Source organism: Brienomyrus brachyistius, chromosome 7, assembly GCF_023856365.1.
Source record: "Brienomyrus brachyistius isolate T26 chromosome 7, BBRACH_0.4, whole genome shotgun sequence".
In the NCBI taxonomy this organism is placed as follows: domain Eukaryota; kingdom Metazoa; phylum Chordata; class Actinopteri; order Osteoglossiformes; family Mormyridae; genus Brienomyrus; species Brienomyrus brachyistius.
Window position 1 is genome coordinate 2,116,367 of NC_064539.1, and position 16,059 is coordinate 2,132,425.

The following is a 16,059-nucleotide window of genomic DNA, read 5'->3' on the forward strand; positions in this document are numbered from 1 at the left end:
AGTGGATCCTGAGCATGGCAGCCATCAGGATGACCAGACGAATGATAGGTATACCCATATACAGAGATCTGGCCACTCCCTGGTCTGCATATCTCAGAAAATGCTGCTTCTGAAATGTGAAGTTTAAGAAGCTCCCCCAACCGCAGGGAAAGATGGTCATCAAACCGAGGAGACAAGGCAGTTCACGTACTTACCCAGATGTGCCACCTCAAATTAGGATCTAAGCGTGGCCATGCAGTAGCTCACGCCTCAGCACCACACCAGTTCCAGTCCCCAAAAGGCCTGACCCCATTGACTCTCTGACGGTTTTGACTCCCACAGGGATTGTGCATTCCAGGGCTACATACCAGACGGGATGTCAGCCCATCATGGCACACAAGGCAGGGTTGCATAACATTGACTCCTGAGGGATTCCTGTGAGCGGCTGCAGCCGAGTAACTCTTGCGAAGAGTCCTATCTGCGGTCTCGGAACTGTGTGAACTTTTTGCGGTAGCTCGAGTCCCAACCCCACCACCAACCCCTAAATGTTTTCCTGCAAGTTGGCGGGCTGCTTGCAGGGCTGGATGCATTTCCTCATACCCAGGGTGCAGAAGAAACAAATCAGATAAAATTTCAACTGGGTTTGTATCTAATGGCAGGGATAGCCATCCTGTATGATGCACTATTTTCATGCTCAGTACATCCCTCCCGGTGAGGAGCAAAAACGTGGACTATCTGGCAGGGGGCTGAGAGCAAAAACACCTGCGGATCCCAGAGGACCAGGTTCAGAAAAATTGCTGTGTATCACTATTTTTTTCGCTAATTAAATCACATATGTACCTGTACCTTGTGCCCCGTGATGGGCTGGCATCCCGTCTGGTATGTATCCCTGCCTTGTGCCTTGTTCTTCCTGGATAGGCCCCTAGATCCTTGTAAGCCTTTACTGGGTAATCAGTTGAACCCTGGATGATACTTGAGTTTTATATGCAGACATTCCCATCTGCTTCTTTGGTTGGAAGAGTTGAGAAGCCCTTATCAGGTGGGGAATGATGTCAGAGGAGCGACTTCAACTGATGCTAAACATAGTTGTTATGTACTAAAGCATGCATACAAATCGATAAATGCATAACAGCGGTATTTTTTTTAAGTCATCATGATATTCAAAACAATAATACAACTTCATAAATGCACAGTTTACTAGACAGCAGAATACTTAATGCATTAAACTTTGCCATATTCCTATTTGAGTCATGTGTTTTAAGTTTGAGTTTAAAATTTAAAGTTTTATTGTGACGTGTTTCAAAGAACAGGGTGCAGGTGCACGGGAGACAATAGGACAAACTACAGTGCAAGGTAAAAACAATATAGAAATTTTACATATTTATTTCGAATATTATCATTTATATAGCTATATCTTCTGTTTCGGCAATTTCTTCTAATCCATCCATCCATCCATTTTCCAAACTGCTTATCCTACTGGGTCGCGGGAGGTCCGGAGACTATCCCGGAAGCAATGGTCACGAGGCAGGGAACAACCCAGGACGGGACTGCCCATCGCAGTTTCTTCTAATTATTTATCTAATTATTTATGTCATAAATCCATGCCTCTGTAGTACCTACCCATAGGTCTATTTTATGTAGACATTTTGTGAGTGCCTTTATCCTATTTTATGTGAATGTTACTGACTGAATAGTGTGAGTAAGAATTTTTATGTACTGATATACAAAAGACAAATAAATACTCTTGAATCTTGAATGCAAACCCGTAGCTTTGGAATGACGTAATTTTAGGAAACATGACATCCCGATCGGAAGGGGGCGCTGTGGCTATGAGCCACGACACGGCGCCAGGCCTTATTTCATTTAACTGGCTCGCAAGAGTAACCGACTTTCAGAAGAAGACAAATTGAAGAAAAATATTAAAACTAAACGCTAGAGTTGTATCCGCGGCTCGTATTTTCTCTCCCTCAGTAGCTGTCTCCTCGGGAACGGGCGGACATGAGTGGAATCCCTGGCACCGCCGTGGTTCAGGTCACCAATCTGTCGTCGGCGGTGAGCAGCGAGCAGATGCGGACTCTCTTCGGCTTTCTCGGTGATATCGAGGAGCTGCGGCTCTACCCGCCTGAGTACGTAAGCCCCCGATCGGCTCGTTGACGCTGGGAAACACCGGAGATACGAAGGGCCTTTGCAAATCACGGAGCGCGTTTGTTGTCGCGTCCCTCGTTCATCAGCAGCGGTTTAAGCAAATTTGTATTGCCCTGCCGGAATATAAATTCACGTTTACTTCGCTTTTCACGTTTATATTGTGCAGTTAGGCTAATTAGCGTTAGATCTCCTGGCTAAATAATCTCCAGCAGTGTCTCTTTAGGCGGCTAGCTGAACGCCTGGCTTTTGGCTTTGCTCACAGCTGACTGAAATGTTAAAACATAAATAGTTTTTATAACCTTGTAGTCGACATGGCAGGTCACCTTTATAAACTATAGCATGTAAACAATGACTGACTGGTACAGATCGGCCTTGGCGAACGAGACAGCACTTATTGCTCGGCACCATAACCATTATATAACTGTAATGCTCTGTATACTTCAGATCCGATATTAACGTCTGCATTATTATGTTGCAATAGTAAGCTTGTTACTTTGTAATAACTAAATAAATTACATTCTTGGCTAGTTCTAAACCCATAGATACAGATATACGTGCCCCCCTCCCCCCCCCCCCGGTGAAGAGCAATCGGTTGTTACCGGCAAACCATTTTCTGATTTTTTTTTTTTTTGTTTTTTTTTTTTTTACACTTAGTGTAATTTTGCTTTATGACTTTCCTCAATGTTCCTTTAGATTTACTTTTAATAGTAAAAGATTCACCGTGTCCTGTGAATTGCAGCCGGAGGTTTTAGGCAACTCGAAGAATGGGCATTCAGCACGGGAGGGGGATTATTATTCTCCACTAAATAACTGACTGATGTCGTTTTCTCTTCTCTTTCAGCAACGCTCCGCTCTCTTTCTCCTCCAAAGTATGTTATATAAAATACCGAGAGCCTTCCAGTGTTGGCGTGGCCCAACACTTAACCAACACGGTTTTTATTGACAGAGCTTTGATAGTTGTGCCCTGCGCAGAAGGTGAGGATGGCCGTCTCGCATGCCCGAGTCACTGTCACAGAATAATTAAGTGAAACCAGTTTTTTCCCCACCAGATATAAGCAAAAGTACAAGAGGATGTCTGTGCCTTTGTCTTTTGTGTAGTCGTAATTGGCATAGAGAATTTTAAACTTGAAGACTGTAGCCTGTTTGTTCTGTGTTGTAGGATTCCCGTATCCTTGAGTTCCTTTCGCAAAAATTCCTGTCACTGTTTGTGAGAGTGTGTGAGAGACAAACTGCTTACAAATGCGAGATTCTGTGTGTGTCAAGGATGCCTTTTTTTCCTGTAAATTTCTATTGATAGAGTCCCAGGGTCAATTATTTTTTTGGTTTAAAGTTATATTTTATAACGGTCATGTTCCCTTTAGTATGCAGCAATTTAGGCATATTGACAGATCCACATTTAAAAATAATGGAATACCGATTTGCAGGTTTTAAGATGTTGTTCCTTTTAAGACCAACATGCTTCATAAGGGATGATGGGGGGGCATTTTTCAGAAAGTCACAACCCGTTCTGTGTGTAGCTATTTGCACATTACTGAGTATTTCCATGTGAGCCCCATGCAGCCCTTGCCTAGTAACCCTTAAAGCCCACCTGTCCTTTAATACACTGTAACCCTACGGTGGGATGCTTTTAAATGCCAAATGTTTTTGACTGCTGTCGTGTTATCAAAGGCTGTGGTAAGATGACCCAATACATAACATGTAGCTAACGACAACTTTCTTTCTCTCTTTTTTTTGTTTTTTTTTGTTTGTTTTTTTGTTTTATTTCCTTCTCTCCTGGAACAGCTGTTGTTCCCATTTCTAAAGAGTGGTCTTTTTCTGCACTCCCTCTAAATTTGGTTCTCGTTTTATATATATATTTTTTTCTTTAAAAAAAAAAAAATTTTAATAATGCTTGTCCTGGTGACTTGGTGCCAGATGGATACTGAGTTTATTAATTTGGTTTTGTATGTTTTTTTTCTGTGTGATTATGTGTGCATATCAGATGACTAGACTGGCCCAGCTGGTACACTACACTAGCCTGTGTACGGCATTGTTTGCCAAGCCACTATTCCCGTTGGGGCCAGCGCAGCCTTCAGGGGGGAATGTGACCAGGAGAATTACCGCTGAATCCTTCCAAGATGGACACCTTGTCTCTTTTTATTTCTTTATCATTTTATTTTATTTCATTTTGTTTTCTTGTCCCTTGTTTGCCTTTAAGAGAAAAAACGTCATCACAATTGTTGACCTTGTTTACCTGTTTTGATTCTGTTCTCCCTCAGTACGTTATCCCATAATGATCTCCTCGCATGCTTGTCTGAATATTGTCTGGGCTGACATGACCAGTGCCCGTGGACTGTGTTTTGTAAGTGGGCAGAAAGGGGGACGCTAACATTTCATTTCCTCTCAGTCACGTCCTCCTAAACACGCTCATTTTTGTAGGATTTCTGACCTCAGAATCACAATAGGATTAAATCTGCTGCTTTCTAGACAAATTACTATGTTTAGTATGTTTTTAGATGTTAAACTATGATTAGTCTTTAGATAGCAATCTAAAATGTCATGTCACTTTTTAAAGCAAATTAAGATGGCACACTTGAAACTGGCCTTTTTTGCACATCTGTGATGATTGATAGCCAGCAATTTGGGAAAAGTAATTCAGATCAGCATTTCTTAGGCTTTACTGTAGTGTTTATGACAGGTAATTGGGGTCATTATCAATCAGTAGACATAAGTCAGCTTTAGCAGAGGTAGCTAAGGCCTCTGCCCAAAGTGCTAAACTGCATGTTATTTTGGGAGGGGGTGGGGGCTGGGATGGGGGGGGTTATTTTGTTTCTTACTGCTCAGTAAGGAATGCACTCAACCCCCCTCTCCCCAAGCCCATGGGATGTAACATTCAGGGAGAAGATCTGTAGAGAATGTTGGTTATCTTAAAAATTTTGGCTATATTTTTATATATATATATATATATATATTTGGTTTAGCATCTGGCGATATTGAAAGGTTCTTAAAAATGTTCTTCTTTTCTGTATCCGATGTTCTGTGTGCTATTAGTGATGCAGCCAACATGAACGGTTGTCTTGTGTTGCACACCTTTCCAACACTGCGAAACGATCGCCCCACGGAAAGGCGCCCATGCTTGATATCGTATGGTTCATGACCAATATGTTTCCAGTACAGGTGACCCATGCCTCAAAGTGTTAACTCATTCTCTAAATTACTATTTTTTTTTAATTTTTAAGGGAAAGAGCGATCTGATTCTTTGTGGGGAAAAAAGGAATTATTTCTTGTAGTCTAATAAATGACAGTGAAACCTTAGAGTAGATGTGACAGTATGTGGTATTCCAGGAAAGGGTATTCTCCACTTCATGTGACTCTTATTAAGAAGTTTCTAAGCTTGTAGATTTTGTGAGGCCTTTTGTTTTTTTTCTCTAGAACTTACTGGGCTGATTGTGAGTTCATAGAGGAGAAGGTTGGGTGTTTTCTTCTCCACCACCTGCCCTAATGCGTTCGCTCTGCCCTGCAGGTAAAATTCCAGAGGAGGCCAAGGCCTTGTCGCTCTTGGCCCCGGCCACTCCCGTCGCCAGCCTGATGCCCGGGGGCGGGCTCCTGCCCATCCCCACACCAGCGCCTCTGCAGAATGTGAGTGTGCTGCTCTTCCTTACCTCTGCCTTTTTCTTTATGGCTCTTTTGTTGATGTCAGTGATGCTTCCATTGTGTCTTGATTTCACAAGAATCTAGCAGTGTTGTCAGACAATAATGGACAATATTGTCCATTTAAAGTTGCTGTGGGTTTTTCTGCATTGATGACCTTCACATTCATAGTTTTTGAAAGCCACACACTCGTACAACCTGGTTGCACAGTGCCCCAAATGATGCCACACTCTTCCAGAACTGTCTGAGGTTTTCTGGGTGTTCTTTGACTGCTCCATTTCCTTGTGGTTCTCACTCAGACTGATCTTTTGCCTCCCAGGGCAGATGGCAGGGCTTACGTCCTGCTGTGTAGTATCTGTCCTCTAGGTCTTGTTCACCATCTGGCCACCTATCACTGTACACTTTCCGCTTGTGCTGGATTTGTTACTAGTGGTTGGCACAGATGAATGATATTAGGCTGATACTGGAATATACTTAAATTAGGGCCGTTGGTAAACAAGAATGTCTCTGATCACAGAGTCAGGAATTCCCTCCAAATTTTGTCATGGGTTGATGTCACCTAGTTGATGTTGGCTAAAACCCAGAAGTCCTTTAAATAGCTGTGTGTTTTTTTTCATAAAATTCTCCCTGAATCTTAAGATGATGGACAGGTTCAAACTTACATTTACAAAAGGTCAGCAAAGTCTATATGTTGGCATGAGCCTTGGGTTAACATAGTAGCCTGCAATGTGATTTGGCTAGCTAAAGAGTGAATGTAGAAAAGTGTTTCCCAACCTGTGGGCTGTGGCCCCCTAGTGGGCCACGTGAGTATTGAAGGTGGGCCTCCAAATGTTGTAGAGTGCCTTTTATAGGTCAATTAATGAGAAGCTTGATAGCAGGCTCAAGCCATCAGAAAATCTCAACAGGGAAAAAATGAGATGAAACCAACAACGAGCAAGTAGACATTAGGAAAGGAAGATGCCTGCAAATATGAAAATTCACTAATAATACTTGGGCACCCGTAACCATAATGGTCTGCTAGCCTGAATGATTGCATAAAAAGTCCTATTTATTACCAGTACTGTACACTTTGTCACTTTGTATGTGAGATTATTTTGTCATTCTCTTTCAAGATTTATTTTTTTTTTTTTGTAATATACAAACCATCTAAATTATGTCCCGGCATGTATAAAGTTACTAGTGTATACACTGGGAGCATTGTTTTGGACCCATTATTAAAAATGCTAAATTAGTGACACTAAAAAGTCAAAGATATTGTAAGAAATGTGATACTCCGCACTAATGTGAGGCTGGCTGCCAAGATGATGCATGGGAGTATCCAAGCCAAGACTGTTAGATATAGTATGCATTTGCATAACCATTACTGATACATAATATTTATTGTTTGTGAATGGCTGCTGAATCATTTCAGCAATGTTTTTGGCTTACAGAGTTCCTGCGATCTTTCTGCAAGCTTCAAAAATATTCTTATTTACATGTTCACGATCAACCCACAATGACTAGAAAACTAACCCTCTCAAACCAACGAGCTTCTTCATGAAAAAAAACAACGGTTCTTTCACCACAGCACTGCAAATATGCAAAGAAAGTTATTTGTATTCAGATTTTATATGCTTGCTTGGTGGCATTTGCGTATTTGTTGTTAATAACATGTAATGAAACTGTATTGTGTTTGTGTGGTTACATTCATTGTGAGAAGTAACTACTTTTTTAATTATGAAGGTGGGCCATCAAACAAACAGGTTGAGAAACCCTGGTGTAGGTTAAGATTATAGCTGTAAATACTGCATCAATTTCATGTTAAATCGACGCATGTTTTTTTTTTTTTTTTTTAACATCATTTTAATGAAATTACCTTTTTGATTGCTGAAATGCTTTAATTTGGTTTAACAAATATTATCCTTATATATTACTATGAGTAATTCAAATCATCATAAAAGAAAAAGGTGGTTTGTACACTGCAAAGTTTTGATGGCATACCACAGTGTGACGAGCGCTATTTATGAGCACCTGAAGAGGAAAAACAGACGCTTTTCTTGGTTATGGACTACCAGAAAAGGCAAAACTACCACAGATGTTGTTTTCATGTTTATTAAAGTATCATTAGTATGGTGTGCTTTTTAATATCCTTTTTCCTTATAGCTGCCGAACACACTCCTCAATAAAGCCATAAATTGTTTTGCCTGCCAACCTAGAAACTCCATTGAGTGTTTGAGAACTTTCAGGCTAGAATCTGGCCTTATCTTATGTTGACTCATGGTGCCATGTTGGACTTAAAGCATCAAAAACTACCACCACACCACTGACGTCTTTACCTTGTTTAACCACAGTATCTCTTCTTTTAAAAGATGTTGCGGTTGCTGAGCTGTTCTTTGCTCCACCACTTTGGTGCTTATCTCTTCCATAGTATACCAAAGCGGTAGCATGTGGCATGCTCCACTAAACATATTTAATAAGCATAAGAATACGCTGAATTTATACAGATTGCTAACTTTTGGGCGTTACAATATCTGTCAATATTTTAGGCTTATCAACGTTTGGCACAAGTGAATGTTCGTATAGTGTTGAAAATAGCCGTCCATTATCTGAAGCCCTACAATGACATACAACATGTTGTCAAAATAAAATATACTTAAATGGGACAGTTTGATTTTCTGGAGGAAAATTAATCATTAAGATTGATCGAACCATTGGTAAAATCATTGATAGATTAATCTCTAGCAAAATTGTTGTTTGTGGCAGCCCTAGTTGAGATGTAATTGCTCTGATGTTTTTTTTAGGCCAGAATAGTATATTGGTAATTAAAAATGGTTTCTTACCTTTCCATCAGCATAGGGGGCGCTAACGTCACACACATGAACAGTCCATGCTTATGGAGCACTTTTACCCTTTAGTCTCCACTGTCTGTTCTGCCATAATCCTGGCTGCCTGTGGCTCTAACTAGTAAAGGATTGATTACTTTTTAAATCATATAGCATTTAGTTAGATTGAAGTGCAGCTGGGATGCAGTCAGTGGTGTTGCTTGGCAGCATGTTGCCATGGTTGCGTTTGGTAGCCACACAGGCTGCTCTGTTTCCACGGGGCACTAATGCTAGCACGCCATGCTTCCCCCCCCCCCCCCCACAGCTGGGAATCCCAATCAGCAACCTTGGGGCAATGCAGAGCGGCCTGGATTCGTCTGTGGCAGCCTTGAGTGGTGTTTCTGCACAGCCCCCCATCATGGGCAATGTGGATCCCTCAAAGATCGATGAGATCAGGAGGACTGTCTACGTGGGCAACCTGAACTCGCAGGTGCGTTATGGCATGCAGAATGACCTTTCACCCTCAATTTGTCTGTTGGTTAGTCTGTGTTCCAGAATCTGTTATGTGCTTCACAGGAGAATTGTTTTTTTTTCCGTTTGATACTACAGGCCACTCCCTACTTATATAAAATCTACTTGTGTGAATCCCATCTTGTGTTCTCTCATGTGCTGCAGTGTGTAGCAGACACACAGAGACCCTGCTTTTAGTGATGATGGTGAAGAGAACTAGACGTTCAAAAGTGTGAACACTTCACTAGAATCGATGCTAACAATGCTTGTTGCCACAAGTGTAACAAGTCTTTTTACATGTAAGGGCAGAAACACAAGCAATCTGTGGAAACATCTAGCTGTTTTTGACTGCCTAGCTCATAGTTTATCTATTATTGCCTCAGATACGTTATGTATGCTTGGTGGTCTGGAGTTCATACATAACCTTCTGGGATTGAGTGCATCGTCGGCGATGCAGCCTATTTTTCGGGTCTATTTCAGTGTATATCTCGCTGAAATTTTTATGTAGAATCGTGACAAAACCACTGACTAAATCCGTAATCTGTTGTCTTTTCATAATGTCCATTGTCGGAAGTATTAAAGTTTTTTTAATTAGGTTAAATCGGCAAAAAGTAAACCTTTTCTTTGTTTTACCTGCATCGAGGGCGTGTAGTGCTGCCCTCAACTGAAGATTACTATTCGCATTCTAAATAGCTGCATTAGCATGTATTCAAATCGCATTTTCATGGTAATTTTATGAACAACGCAACGGTGAACTGTGGTCCACATACATCCCCATCAGCACCATAAAAGGGGGGGCAGGATGTGGCCAGGTGTGAATGGCTCTTGTATATTCAATGGAAGGAGGCCAGAAATAGTGACAAGTTTTTCTTATTTATCCAACTGAATGATGTAACTACACTATTTAGTCATCTTCATGTAGCCAATACTTTGGTGATCAGATATCTGGGATGAAAACAATCTGCCACCATTGCTTATTATGTACTTTTATAATGTTTCTGCAAGTGTTCCAAACTGCATTTTGCAATGTCTATACTTTGTCAAATTACAAACTTCACATAAATCTGACATATTTACCATATACATTAAAATTAAGATGAGTGTAATGCCAAAACGAATATATAAGAAATAATTTTATTTGCGATGAATTAAGTTTATGACATTTAAAGAAATGTGTGATCATGACCCAGTCAGTGAAAATATGTTCCCTACCCCTAGATCCCAGAGGGTTAATCAAATGTAACGAATATGGATTAATGAAAAAGTAACCATTAGGCAGCTGATTGTTGTGAGTGCTTTCATAAATTCAATTTGATATGTTCAGAGGATCATATGTTGTTCTGAAATTCACAGTTGCATGTCACGGATTTAGTGATTCAGACAAATTAAGGTTACCACACAGTAAAATAACCTCAAGGAAAATGCATTCAGCTTTTCACTTGTTCAAAACATTGCTATTTTTTTACTATAAAAATGTCTGCATTTAAATAATCACATTATATAAGTGACTTCTTCAAAATAATGTTGCATTTTGCAATTCAATGTTAATTTGATGTACATCTGAGAAAATGAAGCAAAGTTAATTCTGTTCTTTTTTTTCTCTCCTAAAAAGTACTAAGTACGGTTAAAGTACCATTTTGGTGGTGGTAGTAGTACCATTCAACTCTTAATATCCATTCCTAGGTAAATCTGAGTTGCATAAATCTTGATTTCTGCAAGGGTTTGTGGACTAGATTGCTTTCTGTACTGATGAACTCTACTTCTGTACAGACATGTTACAGCCTCGCTTTGACCCTGTAATTGATCCCGTACATACCCCGTGTTTTAATGAACACTCTCATCCCCACCAGACCACCACAGCAGAGCAGTTGCTGGAGTATTTCAAGCAAGTAGGAGACGTGAAGTTTGTGCGTATGGCAGGGGATGAGACTCAGCCCACGCGCTTCGCCTTTGTGGAGTTTGCCGACCAGGAGTCTGTGTCAAGGGCCCTTACCTTCAACGGGGTTATGTTCGGCGACCGGCCGTTAAAGTAAGACATCATGTCATGTACGCAGTGAGACGTCAGCAAAGCAGCGTGAACTTGGGAGACTAAAGTATGGTTGTAAGTGGCTAGTAAGCTGACATAATCCCTTGTCTGCCACTAAGGAAAATGATTGTCCACTGCATTCTACGATATTTTGGTAGTTGTGTGTTTAGCTCTGCTGCTGCTAACTTCGAATCGTGATTAAGGTTTAAATACCAGCTGACTATCGACCAAGACTGATGCATTGGACCTCTGTCAGTGTCTTGATTGATAAACATCGATACTGATATATTAACTGACATACTTTCAATGTTAAGTCCTCTAAGTGACACTAAATCACTTTGTGTGTGCCCTGTGATGGGTGGCAAGCTGGCCCATCCATCCCCTGCCTTGTCCTATGCTTCTGGCTCACTATGACCCTGTATTGGTTAAGCACTCATGGAAGATGGCTGTCTCTCCCAATTGGGTGTCTGCTCCTGGGCGGCCAGCTGCAGCTCTGGCTGCGTGTCACTGTAGCTTGTCAGCCTGTCTCCTCTCAGTTCCCACATCTGTCCTGTGGCAGAATTAATCATTCCAACAACGCGATCGTCAAGCCCCCAGAGCTGACGCCTCAGGGTGCTGCGAAGGAGCTGGAGGAGGTGATGAAGCGGGTCCGGGAGGCACAGTCTACCATTGCGGCAGCCATCGAGCCGGGAGGTGGGCCTGCACCTCATTCATTGAGCCCCATTCACGCCCTGGGCCCTTTGCTTTGCTCTTTGACCCCATTCCTCTGTATCTTGTACATGTATGAAATCCCTTCATCCTGTGGAAATGACTGTAGAAACAGTTACACTGATAAAATAGGGCAGACAGCTGATTAGAGTAGTGGGTGGCTCTTCAGAAAGTTTTCCTCCCCACGTAATGGTTGTTTATCAGATTTTCATTTCATTGGGTCAGTAGCCCAGGTAGGGGATTTTCTTTGGTTTCTTCCTGTTCTGTATCCCCTTTGCCCTCAGTAGATTGTGTGTGTGTGTGTGTTTTGTTATCCCAATAATGAGCGCTGATTTTGTTTTCGCTCCCAGATGATTCCGGGAAGAAACGTTCCACTACCAGCTCGAGGAGGTTGAGGAGATCTCGGAGTCGCTCGCGCTCCCGGTCCCAGTCACGGAGGAAAAGGTCCCGCTCTAGGCACAGGTACAGCTTGGAGACCTTACCGACAGCTTCTCGAGATCTCACAGCCTATAATGAGCTGCCTCTTTGTCCCTGCAGGAGCCGTCCCTCCACAAAGTCAAGGTCAAAGATTGGCGAGTCCCACGGCTCTCGCGCTTCGCACAAAAAGCGTTCGCGGTCCAGGGATCGGAGGCATTCGCGAAGTCGTTCACGGTCCAGGTGAAGCCCCGTCTGGAACCAGAGTAATTCCAGTATGCGGCAGGTCATATGACCATCCTGTGTGCCGCACGCAGGGACAGGAGGAAGGAGAAGGAAGGGAAAACACGGGCCAAAGAGGAGAGCTCCCGGGACAAGGAGGACAGGAAGCCCAAGGACAAGAAGGGCAAGACGCCCCCCAAGAGCTACAGCGCCTCCCGCAGGTCACGCAGCACAAGCAGGTGGGCGTGCCCTCAGCGGGTCATGGCTTGCTTGCACACGCGTATCCTGGCAGAGTGATAAATGAGGCTGGGGTCACGTCACCTACCTCCACCTTAAAAGGAAGTTCTCTGACATGTTGGGTGAATCTCAATACCAAGAAAGCTAAGACCATACTTGTGGTCAAACCGGTCTTGTGAATTTGCCTTCCACGAACAAACATGGGGTGCAATAAATAATGGGTTTGGTCTCGTTTGGCGACAACACAAGTACGCATATTGAGATTCACCCTTTGTCAACGCAGCACCTGAAGTAAAGTTGCGAATGGGGCGGAGGGGTGTCCTTTCTGGCGCTTTCTACAGTGGGTAACACGATCAGCACGGCTCTAGCAGCAACATGCCTTCCGGGGAAAAATGTGTTAGTACCTCTGGATTTAATTGTGTTGAAGTTGAGCTGTAAACAGCTGCCTTTTGTTTTTGCAGTTAGTTTGGCTTCACAACAACAACCTCTGGAATGTTTCCCATCAGGATTTCCTCATTCCAACCCTGATTTTTGTTTTTCTCCTTTAGAGGTCATCGGAGGAGGAGCCGGAGCCGGTCCAAGACGCCCAGGAGAAAGATGAAATCCCCATCCCCAAAGAGGTGCCGTGGAAAACAGTGATTGCTGTTCCCCTATCTGTGCTTTAGTCGTCTTTGGCTGCACTTCAGAAGTTTCAACTGTCGTGGTGAAATGGGTTCCACACCCTCCTGACCATCCTCTCTCATCTTTGTTCTCTAGGGGCAAGAAGGACAAGAAACGTGATAAAGTGAGGGATAGCAGCCGAGAGCGGAGTGATCGGGATAGGTCGAGGAGGAGCGGACGGGATGAGGAGAAGGCGGAGCGCAGGTCCAAAGGTGGGAAGGTGAGGGCGGCTGCTGTCTGCCGGGGCCTCCTCGCACAACATGTGAGTGTCACATGGTTTTCAGGTCAATCTTCCTATCTGATTGAGCCAGAATCTGATATGTGCTTCACAGCAGCCGGCTGAGTATTTGACGTGCGTCTGTGATGTTTGTTGGGTTTTTTGGCCCAGTTTAAGCAAGAAACGCCTTAATCTGTCAGATCTCGTGGTTGACGTGACATTTCTCTGCACTATGGAGGCCTGAAGTGCCTTTGGCCCTTTGCTGGCAGGGGTGGGAGGCGGAGTTCCAGGGTATGTCGCTGAGGTAATATGGCGCGCGTGCCCGGTGTTCTGCCTCCCATGCGCCTGTCAGGCTTCTTGCCATCATCCCTTCAAAATCAGGTGTCCCATTTAATCAGTAACCCAAAGATGGAGGTTATCGACACATTTTTGTGTTTCGTGATGGTGTTTTGTCTCTGACATTACGTGAAGTCTAGGTGGAAATTCAGTTCGCCCTGATTTATGCTGTGGCTGTCTAATGTGCCAATTCGGGTGTCGCAGGCATTGCGTAGAGCATCAGCGCTGTTTACACCCTTGTTACTGTTAAAATCTCCTCAAATGCTGCCTTGTTCAGCCTGCGGTGTCTCACTGTGTTTAAGGTCGCTTTCTTATCCATTTACACATTGCTAAAGTTACACACAATCTGCCATTCCAGCAGCTTACTGGCTCGTTACAGGATGCCATCCAGTTTGCTTATTTGTTTAGGGTAGTTTTTATTTATTTCTTCATTTATTTAATGAAGTTGGGGGCAAATTAGGATCATGCATGGCTTACGTTAGTGTTTCCCACATGGTTCACGTCTTTGCTCCAGAGGTTTCGGTGACATCACTCTGAGGGGTTTTTGCTCAGCCTACAGCGCGCTCTACTCCACAGGAGGATGGCATCAGGTCGTCATAGAGGTGACCTCTGAAGACTGACTTAGATGGGGCCTGGGTGGGATTGACGTATGCGCGCGTGGTCATTTCAGGCGGAGAGGGATTCGGACAAGGAGAAGACATACGAGAGTGAGCGGGAGGGTTCGTTGCCTGCTGGCGAGGAGATGACCTCCCAGCTCCAACACAATGGCAGCTACAGCAAGCATGGCGAGGACACTGCCTGCACTGTTGTCGACGATCAGTGAGGGCACCGCTGAGCCCATCTACCCACCTGCTCCCGCTCCCCACTTCCTGCCTCTTGTAGGTCCTGCAGCCAATGTGATCTTCACCAAACAGACTGTAGCTGATTGCCCTCTTCCTGTGAATCCATTTGTCACCCAACATGTACAGAAAATGGATGAACCCGTCGCACTCTCCTTCACACTAATAGTACCTTCATTTCAGTACCAGCTATATTAAACGCGTAGATTCTTGTTCTGCTTTCTCATTTCCCCCCCCCCCCCCCCCCACATGAAAGTTGTTTTCCGTTGTCAAGGTTGGATGTCCTGTTTTTTTAAGAACAAAAAAATTCCCTTGTTTGTAAGAAATGCTAATTCCCCCTATTGTAAAATAGGTCAGCAGACCTCGACTTGTTTTAAAGAGGCAGAGATCTCACATGGTGGGGGAATGGTGAGTGTCCGTGATGGAGGGACTCCAGAGCAGCTTGGCTTATCTGTGGAGAACCCCTCCCCCGTCCCAATGCCAAATTCAGTTACATGTGTCCTGCGGTGTCAGGCGGGCCGCACTGTACTTTTGGCAAATTTTTCGTAAGCCCCCATCAGCTGAAAAGAACAAAAGGTCTGCAAGCACAGCAACACAAGTGCCTCCGGTGGAAGACGAAGGGGCGTCCTGGACGAGCAGCAGTCTGCTTCAGTGGTGTGAGCACGCAAAAGGGGAACAGAACACTGAACACACAGTCATGGCTGGTCAGAGATGTAGAGACGCCTCTTCGTGCTCTGCAGTTTTATAAGGCATCTCACAGAGCTTTGCCCGTTTTAACCGAGGTTTTAAACCCAGAAGTTTAAACGTTTTACTTTTTAGAGCAGTACTTTGTTTCGCCAATAGCCACAAGCACCCATGTATGTCTAGGAACTGATATGTGTTATACAAAAGACTTTTCAGCTATGTGTTTTGTATTTCATTTTCTATTCCCCTAAGATGATGGATTACCCATTGTGTGTTTGAGTCTGAATTTGGTCTTTTGGAAGAAATGATTTACTCAGGACAGAAGTGTTATTACAGGCGTGACACATTTTGAAGTGTGTTAAAAATATATATATATCATTTTTAACTGTGTGGAGAGTCAGTGTGGACTTCCCCGATTGTACACCATTTGTATACTTCTAAAGTTTCTTTAGAGGGTGACTTTTTTTTGATAAAGTGGCAATTCTTTTGCATCAAGTTTCAGAGTTTTGCTTTGTATTTTGTGCTTTGAGTAATTAAATTTGATTAATGGTAGACTGATCACAATTTGTAATACTGAAAAAAGGTCTGCTTGTATTTGAGGCTTAAATTTAGTGTATGCTGGTACTTTGTTGCAAAGCGTATTTTTTCTAA

The 16,059-nt window shown here is 43.2% G+C and overlaps 1 protein-coding gene across 5 annotated transcripts; it reads left to right on the top strand.

Annotated features, from left to right (window-relative positions):
• The first annotated feature begins 1,798 nt into the window (after positions 1-1,798).
• srek1 (splicing regulatory glutamine/lysine-rich protein 1) lies at positions 1,799-15,899 on the top strand. 5 transcript variants are annotated; one of them, XM_049019544.1, is made up of 13 exons: positions 2,965-3,099; positions 4,106-4,465; positions 5,155-5,280; positions 5,627-5,742; positions 8,881-9,045; positions 10,916-11,094; positions 11,651-11,784; positions 12,150-12,261; positions 12,337-12,456; positions 12,531-12,674; positions 13,221-13,292; positions 13,429-13,594; positions 14,556-15,899. In XM_049019544.1, the coding sequence occupies exons 3-13, from the start codon at positions 5,250-5,252 to the stop codon at positions 14,706-14,708; spliced, it is 1,392 nt and encodes a 463-aa protein (XP_048875501.1). In that variant the 5' UTR covers positions 2,965-3,099; positions 4,106-4,465; positions 5,155-5,249; the 3' UTR covers positions 14,709-15,899. The 5 variants fall into 5 exon arrangements, with proteins under 5 accessions (XP_048875499.1, XP_048875500.1, XP_048875501.1 ...); XM_049019545.1 differs by having other exon boundaries at positions 2,966-3,099; positions 3,907-4,465; XM_049019542.1 differs by lacking the exons at positions 4,106-4,465; positions 5,155-5,280 and adding an exon at positions 1,799-2,105 and having other exon boundaries at positions 2,966-3,099.
• Positions 15,900-16,059: the final 160 nt, after the last annotated feature.